Raw genomic sequence first — 19,538 nt, forward strand, 5'->3', positions numbered from 1 at the left:
CTGACGCTCTGAATCTGAATCTTATATAATTTAGAACTCACTTCATAGACTCTTACCGCATTTTTTTTTTTTTTAAATCTATCTATCTATGCTCCCCCCCTGCAAAAGCTCTCCAGAATATCCATAGAAGTACAAGTTGACCATTTGCCCTGCTGGAAAATATTTGTACTATATGAATTTCTTACATGAATGGTGCTCATAAATCCTTAAGCAATACACTCTGCAACCAGTCTGTCATGTGCAGTGAAGCATTCAGGCCAAAGCCTGTCAGTTCCAATCATGTACTGGAGCAGTGAAACAAAGTCACACATGTGTTTGTTTATGTGTGTCTCTGGAGTACTCTCCACTGAGAGACCAGAGACCACTTCCTGGCTGCATGCCTTGACTTGTTTCTTGGGGAAGGGCCATGCCTGCTGAGCTTTTGTAACAGACATGGCATGAGCAAGAAGGTCCTGTTAGCCCTCTCCACCCTCCAAGCCAAGCAGGATCAGTGTCTGAGCTGGGTGATGTTGTTTCCTGCCCTTTCAGCCACACTTGACCTTTGCAACTTTCTGCCAAAATGGGATGAGTCTCACTTGTAGATGGATGGGGGGGGGGGTTGGTCATTGTGGTTGCCAGGTAAATCAGTGAAAACTTCCCTCTTTAGCAAAACTGGAAGCTCACTGTGCATTGGATCTGGTCTTTCTCTCTATATATACAGTATACACACACACACACACACACACACACACACACACACATATATATATATATACTGTATATATACAGTACATATATAGGTCTGTTCTTTTAAATGCATGAATGGCATAATTACAAAAAGGCTGTGGTATGTAATTTTTTTAAATTTAATGTATTCAAAATTTTTACTAAAATATAAATTTTGAAGAAAAAAGTAAAAAGTATTGTTTTTGTTTATTCATTGATAATTATTTTAACCAAGAACTGAAAAATTTCAGCCTTTATGTCCTTTAGTGGGTGGTACGGTGGCTCAATGAGTCATACTGCTGCCTCATAGTGTCTGGGTGATGCGAAGGGACATTTAATCAGTTCTCAGTTCTGCTGGTGTTTGCATGGCCTTCCTGTGTCTGTGAGGGTTTCGTCCCACAGTCCAAAGACATCCAGTTCACATGAACTGGTAACTGAATTTCTCTTAATGTCTGAATGCGTGAGTAGTTACCCTGAGATGCACTAGTGTCCTGTCCATGGTATACACCCCTCAGCTTTCTGACCCATGATACCAGGATAGACTCTGGCTCACTGTGACCCTGCTCAGGACAAGCAGTTAGTGAAACTGAATGGATGCTCTTTTGCAGGAAACCCACATCTGTAAGAAGTGTTTTGGCTGCAGTGAATTAAAAGGAAAACTTTTCCCAAAACTATTTTACTCATTTTGTTTGAGATCTCCATTCACCATGGCAAATTCTAAACATTTTTACTGTTTCACCCATGTTTTTTCAGACATGGCATTAAAAGACTTGTCAATATTATATATAGAAAATTTTTTCCAGCTGCACCAATTTTTTTTTTTTCCCACCAGTTACAAACTCTTTGTACCAACCGTTCTCAGGCCCTTTGTTCTGTGTAGAGCTGCATCCTGATTGCAGAAGTCATTTTTGAGGCAGAGAGGAAAATAATTTAAAACTACGTTTCTTTTGTTAAATTTGACATTTAATTTATTTTTCTTAAGCTATTTGTGTAAATGAAACAATAAATAAATAAATAAATAAATAAACAAACAAACTTTTGAGTACTACGAGTGCTGCTACGCTGTTTCCTTTCATGTTATTAGACTAGCAGAATTATTGGGCTTGTCCAGATGTATGCAGGACTAGGACTGGGATACTTTTAGTTGGAGTATTTGTATTTTTCAACAGATTATACTCCTCTCAGAGGCAGCTAAAGCTGCTCCGGAGTGAGGGTTATTTTCGGTACTGACTTCTGTGCCAAACACAGTTGAGTGCAGTGACCGCATGTGGCTGTCCCTTCTCCCTGGAGCACAACGGTTTCCCTTGAAATGGCAGGAAATACTGTGCTTTTAGGTCTGGAGGCACGATTACCAGTTTGCTGCAGTGCAAAGCACACATGCACACACAGAATGTCTGAATCCACTTGTCCCAAGCGGGTTCGCAGTGAACCGGAGCCTAACCCTGCAACACAGGGCGCAAGGCTGGGGGTGGAGGGGTGACACCCCAGACTGAATGCCAGTCCATTACAAGGCACCTCAAGCAGGACTCAAAGCCCAGACCCACCAGAGAGTGGGACCCGGCCAAGCCTGCCGCGCCACCGCGTCCCCTGAATATAAAGTAAAAGAATTGTATTTAGAATATGTGCATGTGTGTGCATATGTGTGTCATGCAGTTATTTATGTGTGTACTGTGGAAGTGTCTAAATGCATGTCTTTACAGTATGAGTGTGTGCTGTTATTGTGCAACTCTCTGTATGTACTGTTGAATTATCTATGCATACACTGCAGAATTGTCTGTGTGAGTGACACTGTTTGCCTCTGTGTATTAATTGTGGAATTGTGTGTGTGTGTGTGCACTTTGCTGTGTGTTTCTTTCTGCCTGTGTCTTTGTAAGATCTGCAGAGCTATTTTTTCAAAGCTCTGACATCCAGGCTGCCCCTTAGAGAAATTAATACTTTTGCCAGTTCCTTCTGGCAAAAATGTGTAATTCTGGGTTTATGCAGACCTATCACAGTGGGCGGTGTGGTGGTGTCCTTCAAACAGCTTTAATTCTGGACTCACTGTGCAACAAACCCAACACTGTGATCTTTATCCCACCCTGAAAGTCAGTATAACCTTTCACTAATTAGGAATTAATCATCCTGAAAAACAAGTTTAAGTTTGGTGTTTAATAGAAAATAATAAATCATCAAATTCAGTAAATAAATAATTTAAAGAAATAATTGTATTGTAATGATTTGCCTATATTCAGAGTTTGTTAACTCAACATTTAAGTAGCCATATGTAAGCAGAGAGGCTTCGGCAAAATAAACATTGCATTTATGCAACTGTCTCTCCCTACTTTGCAGGTGAACTGTCTCCATGCAGAGAAATGAACGGAGGTTGCAGTGACCTTTGCCTATTAAGTGCGGATGGCATGGTGAACTGTAGCTGCAGGGGAGATCGTGTTTTACTGGATGACAACAGATGCGTATGTAAGTCCACTTTCTACTTTTCTCTTAGCAATATACTGTATAGTGATACTTCAAAGTACGCAAACCCCCTGTGTCCATTAGTTTTATTACGAAACAGTTACTCAGTGAGAACCAGTCTTATCTGACATAAAAGGTGTGTAAATATCAATTCCATATGATGGTTTAGAGGAAATCAGACGTGTAGTAGAAAACGAAACTAGCACAGATGCAAGAATAACTGAACACCAAGTTGCGCTGGTTGAACCAAAGAGGTTAAATGGAATCATAATTGTTTATTCATTTTATCACTTTAAAATATAAGATTTAGGTTTTATAAGCTAATTTAATATTTCATGCAAGAACAATGACTATCCCTATAGGGTTCACATCACAAGGTTTACTTTCAAGCTGCACTGTGTACCGTGTGAGTAGTAACTTTCAATACCCCTAGTTGCACTTGTTATAATCTTTGCAAATGCAGTCCCCATTTGGACTTTTCATAGAATGACAGCTTGCTTTTTTCTACTTATAAGCATTTGCTATGTGCTAATAGTTACAAAAGACAGGGGTAGATCCCCAAAAATCAGAATTAATGAATGAAGCCTTCCTTGTTAGGTTGTGTTGCGATAACTAGTGTCAACTATTGAACTCCTTACGTCGGTTTTAACTGGATATTGTGATATTTTAGCATAAATTGCTTCAGTTTTTGGGCTTGGTTTGCCATTTGTTTGCTCATTCAGCTATCTCTTCATTCCAAAACAGTGTATAACACTGTGCTTATGTACAAAGATGCACTGATTTACTTATACAGCTGGGTGTTTTTCACTGGAGTAATTGAGAGTAAGTACCTTACTGAACGGTTCTGCAGCAGGGATTTGAATCTGTGTGATTTCTTTCAGTGTTAAATTTTGAACTCTGTCCCTGGTGGGATTGGACTCACTGGACTCAATACATACATTTTGGCAAGTGAAGCTTTCAAAAATCAATGACATTGAAATTTTCTCATGGGATAGTGTCACATCTGGCATCTGGAATTAATTACTGTGGCCTGTGTGATGCTGAGACGAAGTTCACTGAGCCTTCCTTGCTTGGCACAAGGCAGCGTTTGCATCGATTTGCTGCCAATGAATCACCATGGGATGGAATAAAACTTCACTGTTAGTAGAAGTCAGTGCAAAAATGAGCACTTTGCCACCGATGCACAATTAAATTGTGTGCAACAGCACTGGCAAGGGTTGGGGAGAAAGAATAGGGCTGTTTGGGGTTGGAAGGGGTGGGTGGAGCAGATGTCTCCATCAGATTTGAAGCCAGCTGAGAAAGCATCATAATAATGTCCCTTAATCTATGTCTTTCCATTCTACAGCCAAGAACTCATCCTGTAACATCCACCTGGAGTTTGAATGTGGCAACGGTCAGTGCATTGACTACCAGTTAACATGCGATGGAATAGCTCATTGCAAAGACAAGTCGGATGAGAAAATGCAATATTGCGGTGAGAATTCGATCCCAATGCACTTGCTGGAATTTGTGTCATTGGCACAACAGTAGGAATTGCTATGAGGTTGCAGTCTGTCCAGTCCCTTTAGTTACAGCCTAATAAAATGGGCTTAAACTTGTCTCTTTCCTAGAGCCATGGCAATGATGAGGAACAGAGTGGTGAATTTTTTTTCTTCCTTCCTGTCAGACCTGTGAGAAATGTGCACTGTGCTTTGCATCGGCAGATAACCGGAGTTGCAGGAAGGGATTCCGTCCTTGCTACAATCAGCGCTGTGTTACCAACAGGCGCTTCTGTGACGGCACAGACGACTGCGGAGATAATTCAGATGAGGTGTTTTGTGGAAGTGAGTGTTGGAGCTCGGCCATTTCTTAGCCTAAACAGCATGGGTTCTTCTATTTACTTATCACTAGGTTCCACTTCCAGAGAAGTTCCTCATTACACTGTTTCAGCAAAATCGCACAGCAGATCAGTTGCAGGAAGTAGGCAACTGGTGTCATTGTCATGATAGTTAAAGAAGTTGCTCACTGAACTGTAATGCTGAAACCATATCTGCAGAACAGCACCTGTGCTTTTCTGTGGGTAATTTTACTCTAGCAATTTCAAGTAAATATCTTGTAATGCAGCTAGAGGTAGGATTCAAACTTTGGCCCAAGGACAGCAACTCTAACCACTGCGCTACCAGCTGTCTGTTCAGTTGCTGTTCAACTTTATACATATGGACTTAAACCAAAAATATATATACTTAAAAAAAATGAAAACACAATTCTTTAAAAGGCTGCATAGAGTTTAAGGACCCCATAGAAGGCAAGATTTTCTTCCATTTCTCCTTACCTTTTAACTGTAGAACTGAACATGGGTCTACCACCCATGTGGCCAAGACTTCAGGGCACTTTCAGTAGATAAATGAAAACATACAGTTGTTTAGTGAAAGGGTCAGTGTTATTATAACTTTTATTTTTGTTTGTGTGTATGTGTGTAGCTGAATCCCACAGCCTTTTGCTCTTCACATGAAAGAATAAATCATATGGTGACAGCCTCACATTAATCACTCTCACTGGAACTCCAGTGCCGAGTCTCAGTTTAAAAAAAAGACTAGGGGTGGGGTGGCGTTTCAAAGGTAGGCAGAACTGGCACTTTCATATCCAACAGATGATCTGGAAACTATGCTAGTGCGCATCTGCTCAGTGGATATGCTATATTAGTGAAATGGAAAAAAAAATGCTGAGTATGTAATGAGTTGGTAGGACGTGCGCCCACATATATTATTAATGAAGCTGTAGTCTGAACTAAGCTATAAACTGAAATTCAGTGTTTTGATGTAGTTGTTTGATGACTGACACTGGAAATATATCCAGCTTAAGGATGCAGAGTTTATTTCGGAGAACATATTTAGGTGTGGTTATATTTTACTCGTAAAATCATCCTCTTTAAATGTGCATCCAACACTTAATAAACGTAAATTATACTTAACAAGGTAATAATTCGGCTGTCACTTTATTCTCTTTTATGTACTCTTTACAAAAATTGGTAAGTTTAAACTAAATGACTATGAAGGTAATGACATTTTACAATCCATTAAAATTTCTACATTTTCGGAGTTGTAGCACATCAAAGACTTACTCAAAGTTTCACCACAAGGACTTAATCTGCATTCAACCTGAAAAAAACTATTAAACCCCGTTAAGCTGCAACAGGATTCTCTAATCATAAATGTTAAAAAAAAGAAAAAAAAAAAAAAGAAACTTAATTTGGCTTGCCACAGGGGAAATGTGAGGCATTGACACTTGTAGAAGAGAAATTATTTGACTCAAAGTTTGCAGTTTATTATTCTTTTCCATATATCCATCTTTTTCAGCTGCTATTTCAGACTTGTTTTTATATCAACCACCATTAAAACACTGAACTGTATGCATTTTAACAGAGAGATTATTCCCCATGGAAGATTAATCAGGTGGCAAAGGAAAATCTTGTCTAGTTCTCCACTCATTTCACAGCTATTAGACTGGCAACCTTGCTTGTTGCATTGAAAGCCTGTTCACTGATGCTAACACCACCCCCCCCCAACCTGCAGACTCAACATGCACATCCTCAGAGATCCGCTGTCAAGATGGGACCTGTATTCCGTACTCAGCCTGGTGCAACCAGATGATTGACTGCCCTGATGCCTCTGATGAGAAGAATTGTAGTAAGCTGAGCTTTGTTTTGGAGGTGATGTCATCTTTTTTCCTCTCCCCCAGGCACTTTTCTGTTGCCGGGGCTTCCACCTTTGGGGACGTGTGTGGCCATTAACCTCTGTGTGCTGCCGCTTCCCCAGATAACACGGACTGCGAGGATTACTACAGGCTCGGAGTGAAAGAGAAAGGGTTCATCAGCTGCAACTCTACATCGCTCTGCATCCGCCCCTCCTGGATTTGTGATGGCGCCAACGACTGTGGGGATTATGCAGACGAAACTAACTGCCAGGGTGATCCTCCTCTCGTTGTCTCCCCTTCCAGCAAGGGCAAGCAAATGGCACAGGGACCAAAGGCTGTTCAGAGTGGGGAGCAAGCATTAAAAGCAGCTGACTTCACAGGATGCTGAATTAGACAGAGCCCTTGTAAGGTCACAGGCTTGACTTGTATGTTTTTGCAGTGTCCCAGACAAGATGTTATTGACAAAGCCTTGAGGTTGGGTTAATAGTAAAGACCATGTGTCATGTGCATCTAGGTGAACAGTGGAAGTATTGTGCAAACCTCTCACACAATACAAGAATGCAGAGCGGAAAATAGGGATAGCATTTATGTGAGTGAGATATGGTTGCTTATAGACATTTTATGCTATTGATCTGCAATGAAGTCAAGCTTTGGATGTGAGACCCGCTTGCAGCTGTACCCACTTGACTATGCTGTTGTTCCATGTGAAGTGACAGTCACTAGAGGCTTGATAATGGATCAAGCATGTGTCGTAATGGTATTTGGCAGTGGTGTTTGATAGCATGTCGCCTCTAGGCCTTTGTTGATGGAGATCCTTTCAGAGTCGAAGGAGAGCTGGCTGTCTTTGATCCTTAAAGTGGTCGGGATGGAAGCTCCAAGGTCTTTCTCTCATCGAGCTCCTTGCTTTCATGTGTCATTTAAATTTTTATTGGAGGAGGTGTCAGTTCTCGGAGTTAAAGTGTGAGTGGCCTAGTGGTTAGCCTTGTGGGGGGTTTGGGGGATGGAGAACCGAATCCCCCCCTTTGAATTAGAGTTCTTTCCATGGAATCCATTGCAGTTTCTCTTGGACACCACTGTGAAGATGGCCACTTTGCTTGCCCCAGTGGCAACTGCATCTCCAGCGTGTGGCTGTGTGATGGACAGAAAGACTGTGAAGATGGAGCAGATGAATACCAGTGTGGTATGTTCAATCTTATATCCTTTCACCTTACCATTATTATACTTTTTGTTATCCAGAGTGCTTTGACAACCAGTTCATAGCTTTCACTCTTTTTCTTTTTAATTTCTATTCAAGAGAATAAAATTTGAATGGAAGAAAGTGCCAATAGTCACCAAGAAAGACTAAAAACAGCATTTTGTTTGTTGGTAGTTGAAATCAAAGAAAAAAGATAAAATAATCCTTGATTTTGAGCATTGTGTGCAATATGAAGCAAAAAAAAAAAAAAAAAAGCTGTCATGTCTGCATTCGGACTGACAAGAGTGAAGCCATTTAGGAATGCAAAGACTTCTTTTCTACTGAGCATATTTCTCTCCTTAGGTACTTCTGCAAGACTTTTGCATTATGGTATTTTTGTATTTTAATACTCTGTTCTGCGCATGATCAAGCTAATTACATTTATCTTGTTTTGAGAAGACAGTCCAGGGTTGAGGCTCACTTTGTTTTGACTTTCCATTGTTGGAAGGATAATTATGGTATATTCAAAAAAAATTCTCATCCCCATTGTACGAACAGAGTCATTATCCCCCAGTCCCAAAGTCTATTCTGGTTCAGTGTGACGTACAGAATTCCTGTTGAAGTTATTAAGCAGAAAACCACACCCACATTTGTCATGTAGAAAGTTGGTATATTATCACTTTCTTCTAAATGCAGCATATAATTAGTCATGTTGTGTCTTTGATTACAAAGTGGTTACATTATGCATTCATATGTCATTAAATGGTAATGATACACTCCCACATTGTAAGTGCCAGTTCGGCAGCCACATGGTCAACGACAATGTGCCAAGTTGCTATGGGGAGCTGAAAAACTGTGCCCGGTTTACACTAGTGTGGTATTGCGTGTGGTCAACAGAGTCAAGATTAACTAGCGACAGTCTGCTTTGCATCACAAAATCAGGAAAAGCTTTGAGCAAGTTTTTCTGGATGGTGACCACTTCTTGCTACAATCCTAAAGAAATGTCTCTGGGAAGGACATAACAATGAAGGTCCTATGTGTTTTGATTATTACAGAACAAACAGAGTTAGGAGGTGTTTCCTCTGAATATTTCCTGACATGTATACTACAATAGCAAAACCAAAGTTTTTCTTTTTTTTTTTTTTTTTTGTAAATCATCACAGAACTTAATTAGTTTGCATTTAGAGCAAAGATTTATTAACTCCAGGTTTCTTTAAGCAGTCATCTCAGTAACTTCATGAGCATCACCAGATAAAGCCTTTATTCAGCCAGTACTCCAGCATTGATTTTTGTTTGCTTGTGCATCTTATAATATTATTTAAAAAAAAAAAAAATTCCTAGGAAGGTATCAGGATTTGTCTATACTGTGTTTTATGCATGTACTTGAATGATGAATCTCAGTGCGGCAAGTGGTAGGCAGCAAACTAGGTTTACCTGAGTCACATGTCTGCAGCTGTGTCTCTTTCTGTTAATGTAATGCATAAATTGTACTTTTGCTGAGATGTACGTCGCTTTGGACAAAAGCGTTTGGTAAATGAATAAATGTAAATGTAATTATGTCCTAAAATGAAGATAGAGGTCTTTCTTGAGTCCTCCTTAAAATACTAATATATCTATCTGTCACAGCAAAGTCAAAGTCTTTCTGATGGTAGGCTTAAAATGGAATTTTTATACTCATGCTGTTGTTCTAAGTGTCAATATCAAGATTATGCCTTGATGAAACTAATGAAATGCTGGAAATAAATGAGTTCATCCTCCCCTTTATAAGCATGAATTTCAAAGTAGAAAGAAAATCACTACAAGGAGGTACTCATAGTCATCAGTGGGACGCTGCGAAGAAGACACAAAACACTTTGTGGGTTCATTTCAAAGCAAAACTGTTTCCGAAGGATCCCTCACTCTCAGAGCGTATTAGTCTTCATCGGATGAGAGTCTCGGTATGTGTTAACTTTCAGTGAAAAATGGAGTGGAACGCAGCACCTCTTCCTCTCCTCATTACAGTGATAGTAATCGTGGCTGTGATGAAAATGGGAAGACAAAAGGAATGGAAGAACTTAGAACTGAGTTAAGTAGAGCGACACACTGAATAGTGAAAACTATACTTGAATATTCATTTCGGTATATCCAAGGCTGTGTTATTCATCCAGAAATTAATGACCACATCAGAAACTCCCCTTTCTGCTATTATGCATTTTCAACAATTGCCGAGACACAAAAAGCTTATGAATATGGCCATTCAAAGTTTTCAAAGGAATACCTTTACCATTTTAAGTAGGATCATCCAGTTCCATTAAATTTCCAGAATGCATTCTTTCCAAAGGACAAATTTGTATGGGATCTCCCATACCTCGGAGTTAATTATCATATAAAAAAGACCCTTGTTATTAGGAAATAACTAGCAATGAATGAAAATGTAAAAAAGATTCTGCATGGAAATGTCATGCACTCCTATGATACCAAGAAGAAAATGTCAGAACTGATTGTGTTATATATGATCGGCTATTACGATACCAAGCCTTGGTAATTCCTTTCTCGAATTAAATGCATGCCAGCGAACAGTAAGACACCAGAGGAGGTATTGTTAAATCATCTGCGTGGTAAATTAGACTCGGCTGTCAAATGACTTTGATTTGAATGGCTGAGAAAAACAGCTTTCCAGGGATCCTTTACAAAGATTTTTTTTCCATAAAAAATAGTTTGTGTGCCGTGGAATATAAGATATTTCCATATAGTTAATTGGTTACATTATTTAGTTGTTCTCTAGCTTCTCTAAGGAATGATTTTAGCAGATGGATGCCTGCATTTTTGAAGATTCCTACACCAACATCAAACTGCTGCTAAATTTGGTTTTCGCTTTCACGGTTGCTTTACACGGTGTGTAGCATGATATGTTTAAAAATTAATGGCAGTGTTTGTACATCAAACTTTGTTTTTGGTTTCTGGGTGTTTCTGGAAGATAAATGAACAATCAGTAGTTAGGAGGCTGAGTGTTAGGTGTCGATTTCACGCAGAGATGTATAGAGGCACCCCTACATGTGACACTTGTCTCAACTGGTGATGGAGAAACTTTTGTGTGTGTGAGTGTGTGTATTGCCTCAAGAAAGTCATCTTCAGATGAGAGTGTGAGGTTCATTAAAGCCAAAAGTGGTCCCTGTGCATATATTTGTTGAAAAATAAAATACAAGAAAATCAAACTGACCTTGCACATTTACATTGACACTCCATGGTTGGACGCCCTCTGGTCCACTCAGAATATTGGTACCTGTGCTCCTCAATGACCCTTCTGTGCTTGAATTTGCTGTACTTTGCTCCTGCTGCATTTTTGGAGAACTCCTAGTTATTCAGTGTGATGCACAGCAGATTGCTGACACAACGTTTGATTCCACTTTCAACCTGTCCTTGGGCTCAGAGGTCCTGATCAAGGCCTCTGACTGCTCCATGAACAAATGCACAGCCCCATCATTAGAAATGAAATGCAGAGATTGAAACACGCAGGCAGTGTTTCCTGTGTTTTTTTTTTTTTTTTGGGGGGGGGGGGCGGTGGCTGATGTATTTTCAAAACTTTTTGGCCTGTTACCTTTTTCCTCAGCTCACGTAAATGCATATGATGGCTTTGAAGGTATGAATGCAGTGGATGAAAGTTTTCTTTGTCAGCATTTGGGTGTAAAAAGAAATTCAGTCACGAGTTCTAGTCACTTCTTGCATAGGGATTTAAAATAATAAAATGCTAAATATTGGGAACTTTTAAATAGTGTTTTCATTAATACAGAAGGCAAAATCTGTCATTTGCAGCTACCTTTTTGTGCCAGTCATAGTATGTTTATATTACCTTCACTATTGGGTTGTGGCAGGGTACCTTTTTATCACCAGAACCCTGAAACATTCAAGGCCTTTTTGACTGCTCCTTCTTTTTTATACCTATATTGAAATGACATCAAAAGCAGCCGGGGGCACTTAGAGAACATGAATAATAACAACAGTTAAAAATTAAAGGCCACAGTGTTGTTCTCATGTTGCGCAACTAATGGTGCATGCATCCTCTTGCTGGTAGACTCCTCCTGTTTGTGGAACCAGTTTGCTTGTTCCAAGCACAAGTGCATTGCTAAGCAGTGGCTGTGTGATGGTGAAGATGACTGCGGTGATGGCCTTGATGAGAGCAAAGAGATCTGTGGTGAGTAATATCCCTGCTCTGTCACCTTCAACCATCGTGTTGAGTTAAATGTGTTCTCCACAGGCTGCACTGTACTGATGTTCTGTGCTTCGTTGCCGTTCACTTCTGATGGAAGGACTATTTATGTTACCAATTTGGCCAGCAGGATGAAATACATAAGCATTAAAAAGACGGAAAAAAATTTATTAAATGGCTTCAGAATGAATTAGGACATTGCTGGGGAGAAAAAAAAATTACGGCTCACAGTTTGCTGGTGACAAATTGAGACGTAAACGTTCCCTCCATTAAAGTCTCAGCTTCAGTAGATAATTAGCGAAGATAGAAGGACATTAGGGTCCGAGATGATGCCACTCATAATAAAAATTATCTGTTGTAATTTTCCTAATGAAATGGAACCTTTCATTCATGTGTGTATTGGAGTGTAGTATAATTTGCTTGCTGTTCTGCAAGTTTTAATTGATTATCATTTTCAGCAGTGCAACTTCTGACTGTAACATGTCTCAAATTCCTCTACCGCTACAGAGAGGCTACATTTGTAGGATTCCTACATTGAGCAGGCTTTTTATGAATGGATTTGGGGACGAGCCTGTTACACTTCATGCTAAGGGAATTCTCTTCTGTTTTGTTTTACTATCCAGGTTTCTGAAGTATTATAGGAAGCCATTTGGAACAAACACGCCCACACAGTCAAACAGCTCTGTCAGCCTAGATAATGTTTGTCTCTGAGCAGTGTGTAATGGGCCTAAAAAAGAGTATATGGATTTCACATTCTGAGATTTAATAAGCAGAATCAAGTCAATCTACAAATACACACACACACAATGGCTACAACCGCTTGTCCCAAGGTGTACCGGAGCCTAACCTGGCAACACAGGGCACAAGGCTGGATGGGGAGGGGACACACCCCGGATGGGATGCCAGTCCGTCATAAGGCACCCCAACCAAGACTCGAACCCCAGAGCAGTCCCCAGCCAAACCTGCTGTGCACCGTGTCCCTCCAGTCTGCAAATAATCAACAGTAATGCCAATGTGCAAATAAACAGTAGCAACAACTCTCACCAAAGTTACTTGTTTTTGTTTTTATTTTTTGCTGAGGTGTCATAATGTCACCTCAGGTAGCGATGCAGCCTCACAGCACCTGGGCTGTTTGACTGCAAATTCATATCCAACTCAGTGGAGTTTGAATGTTCTCTCTGTTTCTATGGATTTCCTCTCATGCTTGGGTTTATTCATTTATTTTTTTATTTTTATTTTTTTGACCCCCGCAAATCAAAAACATGTCTTAAGAGGACTGGTGACTCTAAAATGCCAACTGTGCACTACCCTGTGAGAGTGGCGTTACCCTAAGATGGGCTGATGCCCCATTCAGGGTGTACCCTGACTGACCTAGTGTCTTGTGTATTGTGGAACTGGCTTCAGACCATTGACACTCTGACTTTAGACAAGTGGCTACCTATAAGTAACTGAGGGACTCCATATTTTTTAGTAGTAATTTGAGCGGTCACTGTAACAGATGCTTGCTTTCCAGGCTCAGTGACCTGCGCCCCTGGCTTATTCAGCTGCCCAGGGTCTTATGCCTGCGTCCCCCGGCGCTGGCTCTGTGATGGCGAGCGGGACTGCCCTGATGGCAGCGACGAACTCTCTGCTGCTGGCTGTGGTAATACCTCGTCTTAGCCATCCCACCTACAATCTACCCTTCTAGTCTGATAGCAGTGAGCATGCTGTACAGCTCTTTTCACAATAGAGTCTGCACAGCACACACTACACTTTATATTTACGATCTGCACACTCTTACATGGTGGTAAAATGTGGGTGTGTGTATCAACAAATTTAATTTGTATTCTGAATAGGACAAAAACTATAGGAGCCACTTATACTGGTATACAGGCATCACGTAGAATTCGGATTAAATTTTGACTATTGATTTTTTTTTTTTTTTACACTTTGTTCAGGGGAAAAATATGTAACATTTTGAATAATTGAAAAACCTTAAGTCATTTGTGTTTGTCCTAAAAATCAGTGCTTCAGTAAAGTCATTTTTGCATTTTTTTTGTCCTTTAGAGTCAAGGAGTCATTTTAACCAAGTGTGGGGAATTTCATGCTCCATTTGTCACACCTGTGGTTGGCCTCAAAATCCTGTTGTTGACCCATGATCTGTATAATCTGATCGGTGACTATAATAAATCATGCAGGGTTCTTTGTTGATGTAATTTAGCAGGAGATGCTTAACCTGAATGGGCCAAGAAGCAGGAGTTGGGCTCAGTTGCTGCTCTGGGTATTTGGTTATTTGGCTTATTCACAACTCTCCACAGCTCCCAATAACACATGTGATGAGAATTCATTCTGGTGCCGCAATAAGGCTTGCATCCCCAAGCGTTTTGTTTGTGACCATGATGACGACTGCGGTGATGGCTCTGATGAGTCTCCTGAATGTGGTAAGTGGACCCCTGTTCTTCATGCTGGTCCTCACAGGAGCCTTGACATACATGTCCTGCTGTTACTATGTTGAAACTGCTGCGCTGATACACTTCTTCTCACTGTCTTATGCTAACAGTGTGCTATCATGAATGTACATTTACAAATTCATATTTAGCATTACCAAGCAATTTCTGGACTGGAATTCCCAAAATATTAAATGTGGTCTTTTGATTTGGCTGTTTTTTTTGCACTGAATTGTTTAGATCAAGTATAATCACAAGAGCCCTTTCTTTATATTCACTGATGTGTAAATTTTGAAAACACTCATTAAGGAAATACAACTGAAAACTTAAGACTAGGTTAATTTTTGTAACATGCCTAATTCCCCTCCCCCAACACTCTATCTATCTATCTATCTATCTATCTATCTATCTATCTATCTATCTATCTATCTATCAAATCACAGTATATTGGTGGTTATACATTTAAAAAGTTCAGATTCTGATGCCCTATGTCAAGATAGCAAAATTACAATTTTGTGCAACAAAAAAGTGAAATACAAACATGCTTGTATGGTTGCACTGTTAACACCATATGGTGATAGGATATTGTGCTACAGCTCATACAAGAATATAGATAACTTTGCATTAGTATCTGTTTGGATATTTGTTAATGAAAAGCCTGGTTCTTAGGGAAAATCTTAAGGTTCCCAGTTTGAATTTGCAGTCGTGCTGCAATACAGTGGAACAAGGTACTTACCCTGAATTGCCCCAGTAAGAATTTCCTGCTGTATACATGATTAAATGGTTGCAACCTGCATATTTTATTAACCAAACATTGCAGTAAGTTGCCTTGGACAAAGGTATGAGTTCAGTAATATGCGAAGTGATTACTATATAGGCCTAAAAAAGTAAAATGGGCAGGGTAGCTTTCATGATCCCATTGGCTTTTGTTGTTTGAACATGAGGCAGTTACTAGGAAGCAAGGCATGAGGCTATAAAGTTACCAGTTCAAGTTTCCTGCTGGGAGCCCTGCTGTTGTTTTCCAAAGCAAGGTAACTTAAACTGAATGGCTTCAGTAAACATGCCAGCTGTGTATATGAGGCAAGTGCAAAATTTACTTTGGATGAATGTCCCTAGTGGGCCTTCTGTGACCGCCCTATGTTCCGCTCAGCGTACCGGTCCTGCGGCAAGGGGGAGTTCCGCTGTGCAGATGGCAGGTGCCTGCTGAGTGCACAGTGGGAATGCGATGGCCACCCAGACTGCCTGGACCACTCAGACGAGCTGCCATGGAACCCAAAGTGCTCAGCAGCAGGTAAGGCCTTGGTGGAGATGGTGTAACTGGATGACTGACTTTGGATTAGTTTTTTTTCCTCAGCGCTCTTTGTTGCTCAGTCATTCCCATTCTGGATACCTAGAAACAAATCTTGTGTATTTCATGCACTCACCTGAAACTTCTTATCAAATAAACTTTATTTTAAAGTGCCTAATTGATAATACATTAAAAAAAAAAAAAACTAATTAAATCATTTTCCAAGTTGTACATTTCCTGAACAAATGGTTATGTAATAAATAAATTAATAAATAAATAAATAAATAGTATTAAACTACATCTGATCCTTTTCAAGGGGGTGTGGTGGCGCAGTGGGTTGGACCATGGTCCTGCTCTCCGGTGGGTCTGGGGGTTCAAGTCCCGCTTGGGGTGCCTTGCGACGGACTGGTGTCCTGTCCTGGGTGTGTCCCCTCCCCCTCCGGCCTTACGCCCTGTGTTACCGGGTAGGCTCCGGTTCCCCGCGACCCCCGTATGGGACAAGCGGTTCTGAAAGTGTGTGTGTGTGTGTGTGTGTGTGTGTGTGTGTGTGTGTGTGTGTGTGTGTGTGTGTGTGTGTGTGTGTGATCCTTTTCAGTCTCATTCAAGCACTGTATACTACAAAAGGAGCCACTAAGCAGCTATGCTTAGATCATTTTAAGAGGTTGTCTTGAGTCAGTGTGTCCCATGAAATCTTCGTTCTAATTCGACTAACCCACCTGTCTCCCTGGCCTTCCCCTGCTTTCAGAGAGCCTCTGTAACAACTCCTTCTTCATGTGCGCTAATGGGAGGTGCATCTCCGCGGGCAGTGTCTGTGATGGGAAGGAGGACTGTGGAGATAGCTCAGATGAGCGCAGCTGCCGTGTCAACGAGTGTCTGAATCGGCGTGTAAGCGGCTGCTCGCAGGACTGTGAGGACCTCCTGGTCGGATACAAGGTTTGAGCCAAGGTCTTTCTTTCAGATTGTTGACCAGCTTGTTCACCTTGCCCACTGACCATGCTTTTTTGATCATTACCACTAACCAAAATAAAGCCCTCTGAGATCCTGAAACATTCCTAGTAATTATGAGTAGAATTGAATTGAAGACTTTATTATAGATCGTTACAATGGTACTGGTCCAAAAAAATAGACTGAACACAGTGAATACATTTTCTTTAACCTTTTGAAAAGGAATTTTTAGAAGTCCACCAGACTACTCAGAATATTTGCTTGTTTTTCATTTCAGCATGTATTTAGGAGTACCCCCAAGAAATTAATTGCATGCACAGCTCCCACACTCCATAATGCTAAAAATGACCTAGTTTTACAGTACCTGTGAAAAGGCTGAATACTTTTATCCATAAGTACCATTGTATTTGTACAAGTTCCTGTAAGAACTCAGCAGTGGGGAAAATGTATAAAATATGTGTCTTGTATTTCTCAGAATGGCCACCATTTGGAACTTTGCGAACAGGAGGAACTCAGTTATACAATTGTAAACTGATGTGCTCTAACTTTTGACTGCTACTATCCCTGGACAATTAGTGTGCATATTCAAGTTTATCTATTCTGATTAAACAATGTAGCTGGAAAAACATTTTCATGCTGACGTAAACATATGAAATAAATGTGTTTTTTTCTTCCAAAATTAAACTTTCCCAGAAAGGATGCTTGTTTGTGGTCATAGCTGGAACATGACTTGTTACCAAGCAGAATTTCAGAGAATGCCGATTCACTTCAGACTGTTGTAATGACAGTCCTATATGATATAGCTTTTTTCTTCTTCTTAATGAAGAAGAAAAAAAACATTAAAGGACTTGGTCTAAAAATAAATAATGCAACAAAGGAGCACAGGGTGTAGTGTTTTGATGCACCTAGGCAAGAATGAATTTGGAACCCTTTAGCCTTTAAATTAATAAAGGCATACATATGACAAAAAATATTTTTGTTTCATATACATGGAGTTCATGTCTTTAGTTCAACTGAAAATCTAATGTATCCATTCAATTTCAAGAACCACGTGTGCTGAGCATTGGTCATGATCAACTGAAGCCTATCCCAGAAACATTGAGTGCAAGACTGAAGTGCTTACCCTGCATTAAATGCCATACACTCTCTCTTTTTCTCTCTTTCTCTCACACAGAGTCACTCACCCATTCACAAACTAGAAAAAAAGTTGACAGGAACTTCAATTCTAACCAGCTATTTCTAAAAATATGCGCAATTCGTGCCTAGTGGTTGAAACAGGGAATTCACACATTGCTGAAATCTTAGCCTCAGTAGATCAAACTGGATCTTTCCCCACCTGTTTACCTAAATACGTGACAGTGGCTTTGCCAAAAATCACATTTGGCCAAGTTAAGAGTCAGTGATGCCTTTTCAAGACATGTAAATACTGTTTACAGAAGGGCCATGTGTTCAAACCAATCTGACGAATACACAACAAGATTATCCAAATAGGCATTACAATTAGGTACAGCTGCCGACACCAAATTGACTAATCTGAAATATTGTAGGGGTATTTTGCAAGACAAACGGCATAACAGTATACTGCAGGAGAATATAAGGAATCACAAAGTCAGAAATATCCCAGGCATGTGAAGTTAATGGTATCTTCCAATATCCTTTAAGTAGATCCAATTTCCTTACAAACAGGACAGGTCCTCATTGTCTATACAATTGTCAATATGAGGGAATGGAAAAGAGTCTAGTAGACATGGGTAACTCCATAGACTACATCTTTGTTTGACTAATACATTTTCCAGTAAGTACTATACTTGTCTCATAATGAATATTTATTGGCATTGACATGATACACATGCTGCTTAATAGGGACAGCACCAGTAACATCCATACAATGCTGCAAAACAGTTATGTAGGAATGTCACCAAAAAGATGGGAAGTCTTTAAGCTCGCAAGGTTCTTCTTAGTATACTGCTAAGGAATGTTTGGCAAAGTCAAAGCATTTTCAATAACTCCATCAAAGCAAACAAAATCTACAGACATACAAGCAATGCAGTAATATTATGACCCCAGGGTGTCCAGGGGTAAAGGGACATAACCTTAAGCTGCCTGAAAGCCAGTGATTTGCATGGGAACCAAACAAAATGAGCAACACTGGATGTTTGGTTCAACAATGTATATATAATATATTACAGTATATAAGAGTATATATACAGTGTATTGTAAATCCAAAGACACATGCGGAAAGGACCCTGAGTGGTGTCAAAGGAATGAGCATATCATAACCAGCAAATCTAAATAAAGTAGCACAGACTGTTCTAACTAAACCAAACATTCAAATAGAAAAACAAAAAAACATCAGAGGACGCCCTAACTATCCTGCTCTAACTACCCGATCAAAAATACAGTTGAGACTCACCTGTTGACTAATGTGGTTTAGATACTCCAAACAAACCTACATGTGCAAGTATGTCACAAGACTTTTTGACCTGTCCACTTTCCCCAAGTCACAGTAAACACTGTTTAATTGAACAACACAAGTGACAGATAAACTGGAACAGGGAGAAGCAAAACCACAAAGGTCAACAAAAAGCTACAGACTCCCACACCAGCAGCTGCCTAAATATTCATAGGCTGGGAGGTTTGTGGTGATGTTATTGATAATGATGACTGGAAGGATAAGGGATCATTTGGACA

The 19,538-nt window shown here is 40.1% G+C and overlaps 1 protein-coding gene across 5 annotated transcripts in view; it reads left to right on the forward strand.

The window, feature by feature from the left end:
• LOC108924287 (low-density lipoprotein receptor-related protein 1B-like) overlaps positions 1-19,538 on the forward strand; it is a 368,874-nt gene that overhangs the window by 278,633 nt on the left and 70,703 nt on the right. For all 5 annotated transcript variants that reach the window (XM_018735562.2, XM_029247286.1, XM_029247287.1 and 2 more), the window contains 11 exons: positions 3,034-3,159; positions 4,502-4,630; positions 4,860-4,979; positions 6,708-6,821; positions 6,951-7,100; positions 7,886-8,008; positions 12,054-12,173; positions 13,702-13,830; positions 14,486-14,608; positions 15,765-15,905; positions 16,648-16,835. In XM_018735562.2, the coding sequence (XP_018591078.2) occupies positions 3,034-3,159; positions 4,502-4,630; positions 4,860-4,979; positions 6,708-6,821; positions 6,951-7,100; positions 7,886-8,008; positions 12,054-12,173; positions 13,702-13,830; positions 14,486-14,608; positions 15,765-15,905; positions 16,648-16,835 (1,463 nt within the window). The remainder of the gene's footprint in view (positions 1-3,033; positions 3,160-4,501; positions 4,631-4,859; positions 4,980-6,707; positions 6,822-6,950; positions 7,101-7,885; positions 8,009-12,053; positions 12,174-13,701; positions 13,831-14,485; positions 14,609-15,764; positions 15,906-16,647; positions 16,836-19,538) is intronic.

This window comes from Scleropages formosus, chromosome 21 (assembly GCF_900964775.1).
Source record: "Scleropages formosus chromosome 21, fSclFor1.1, whole genome shotgun sequence".
NCBI lineage: Eukaryota > Metazoa > Chordata > Actinopteri > Osteoglossiformes > Osteoglossidae > Scleropages > Scleropages formosus.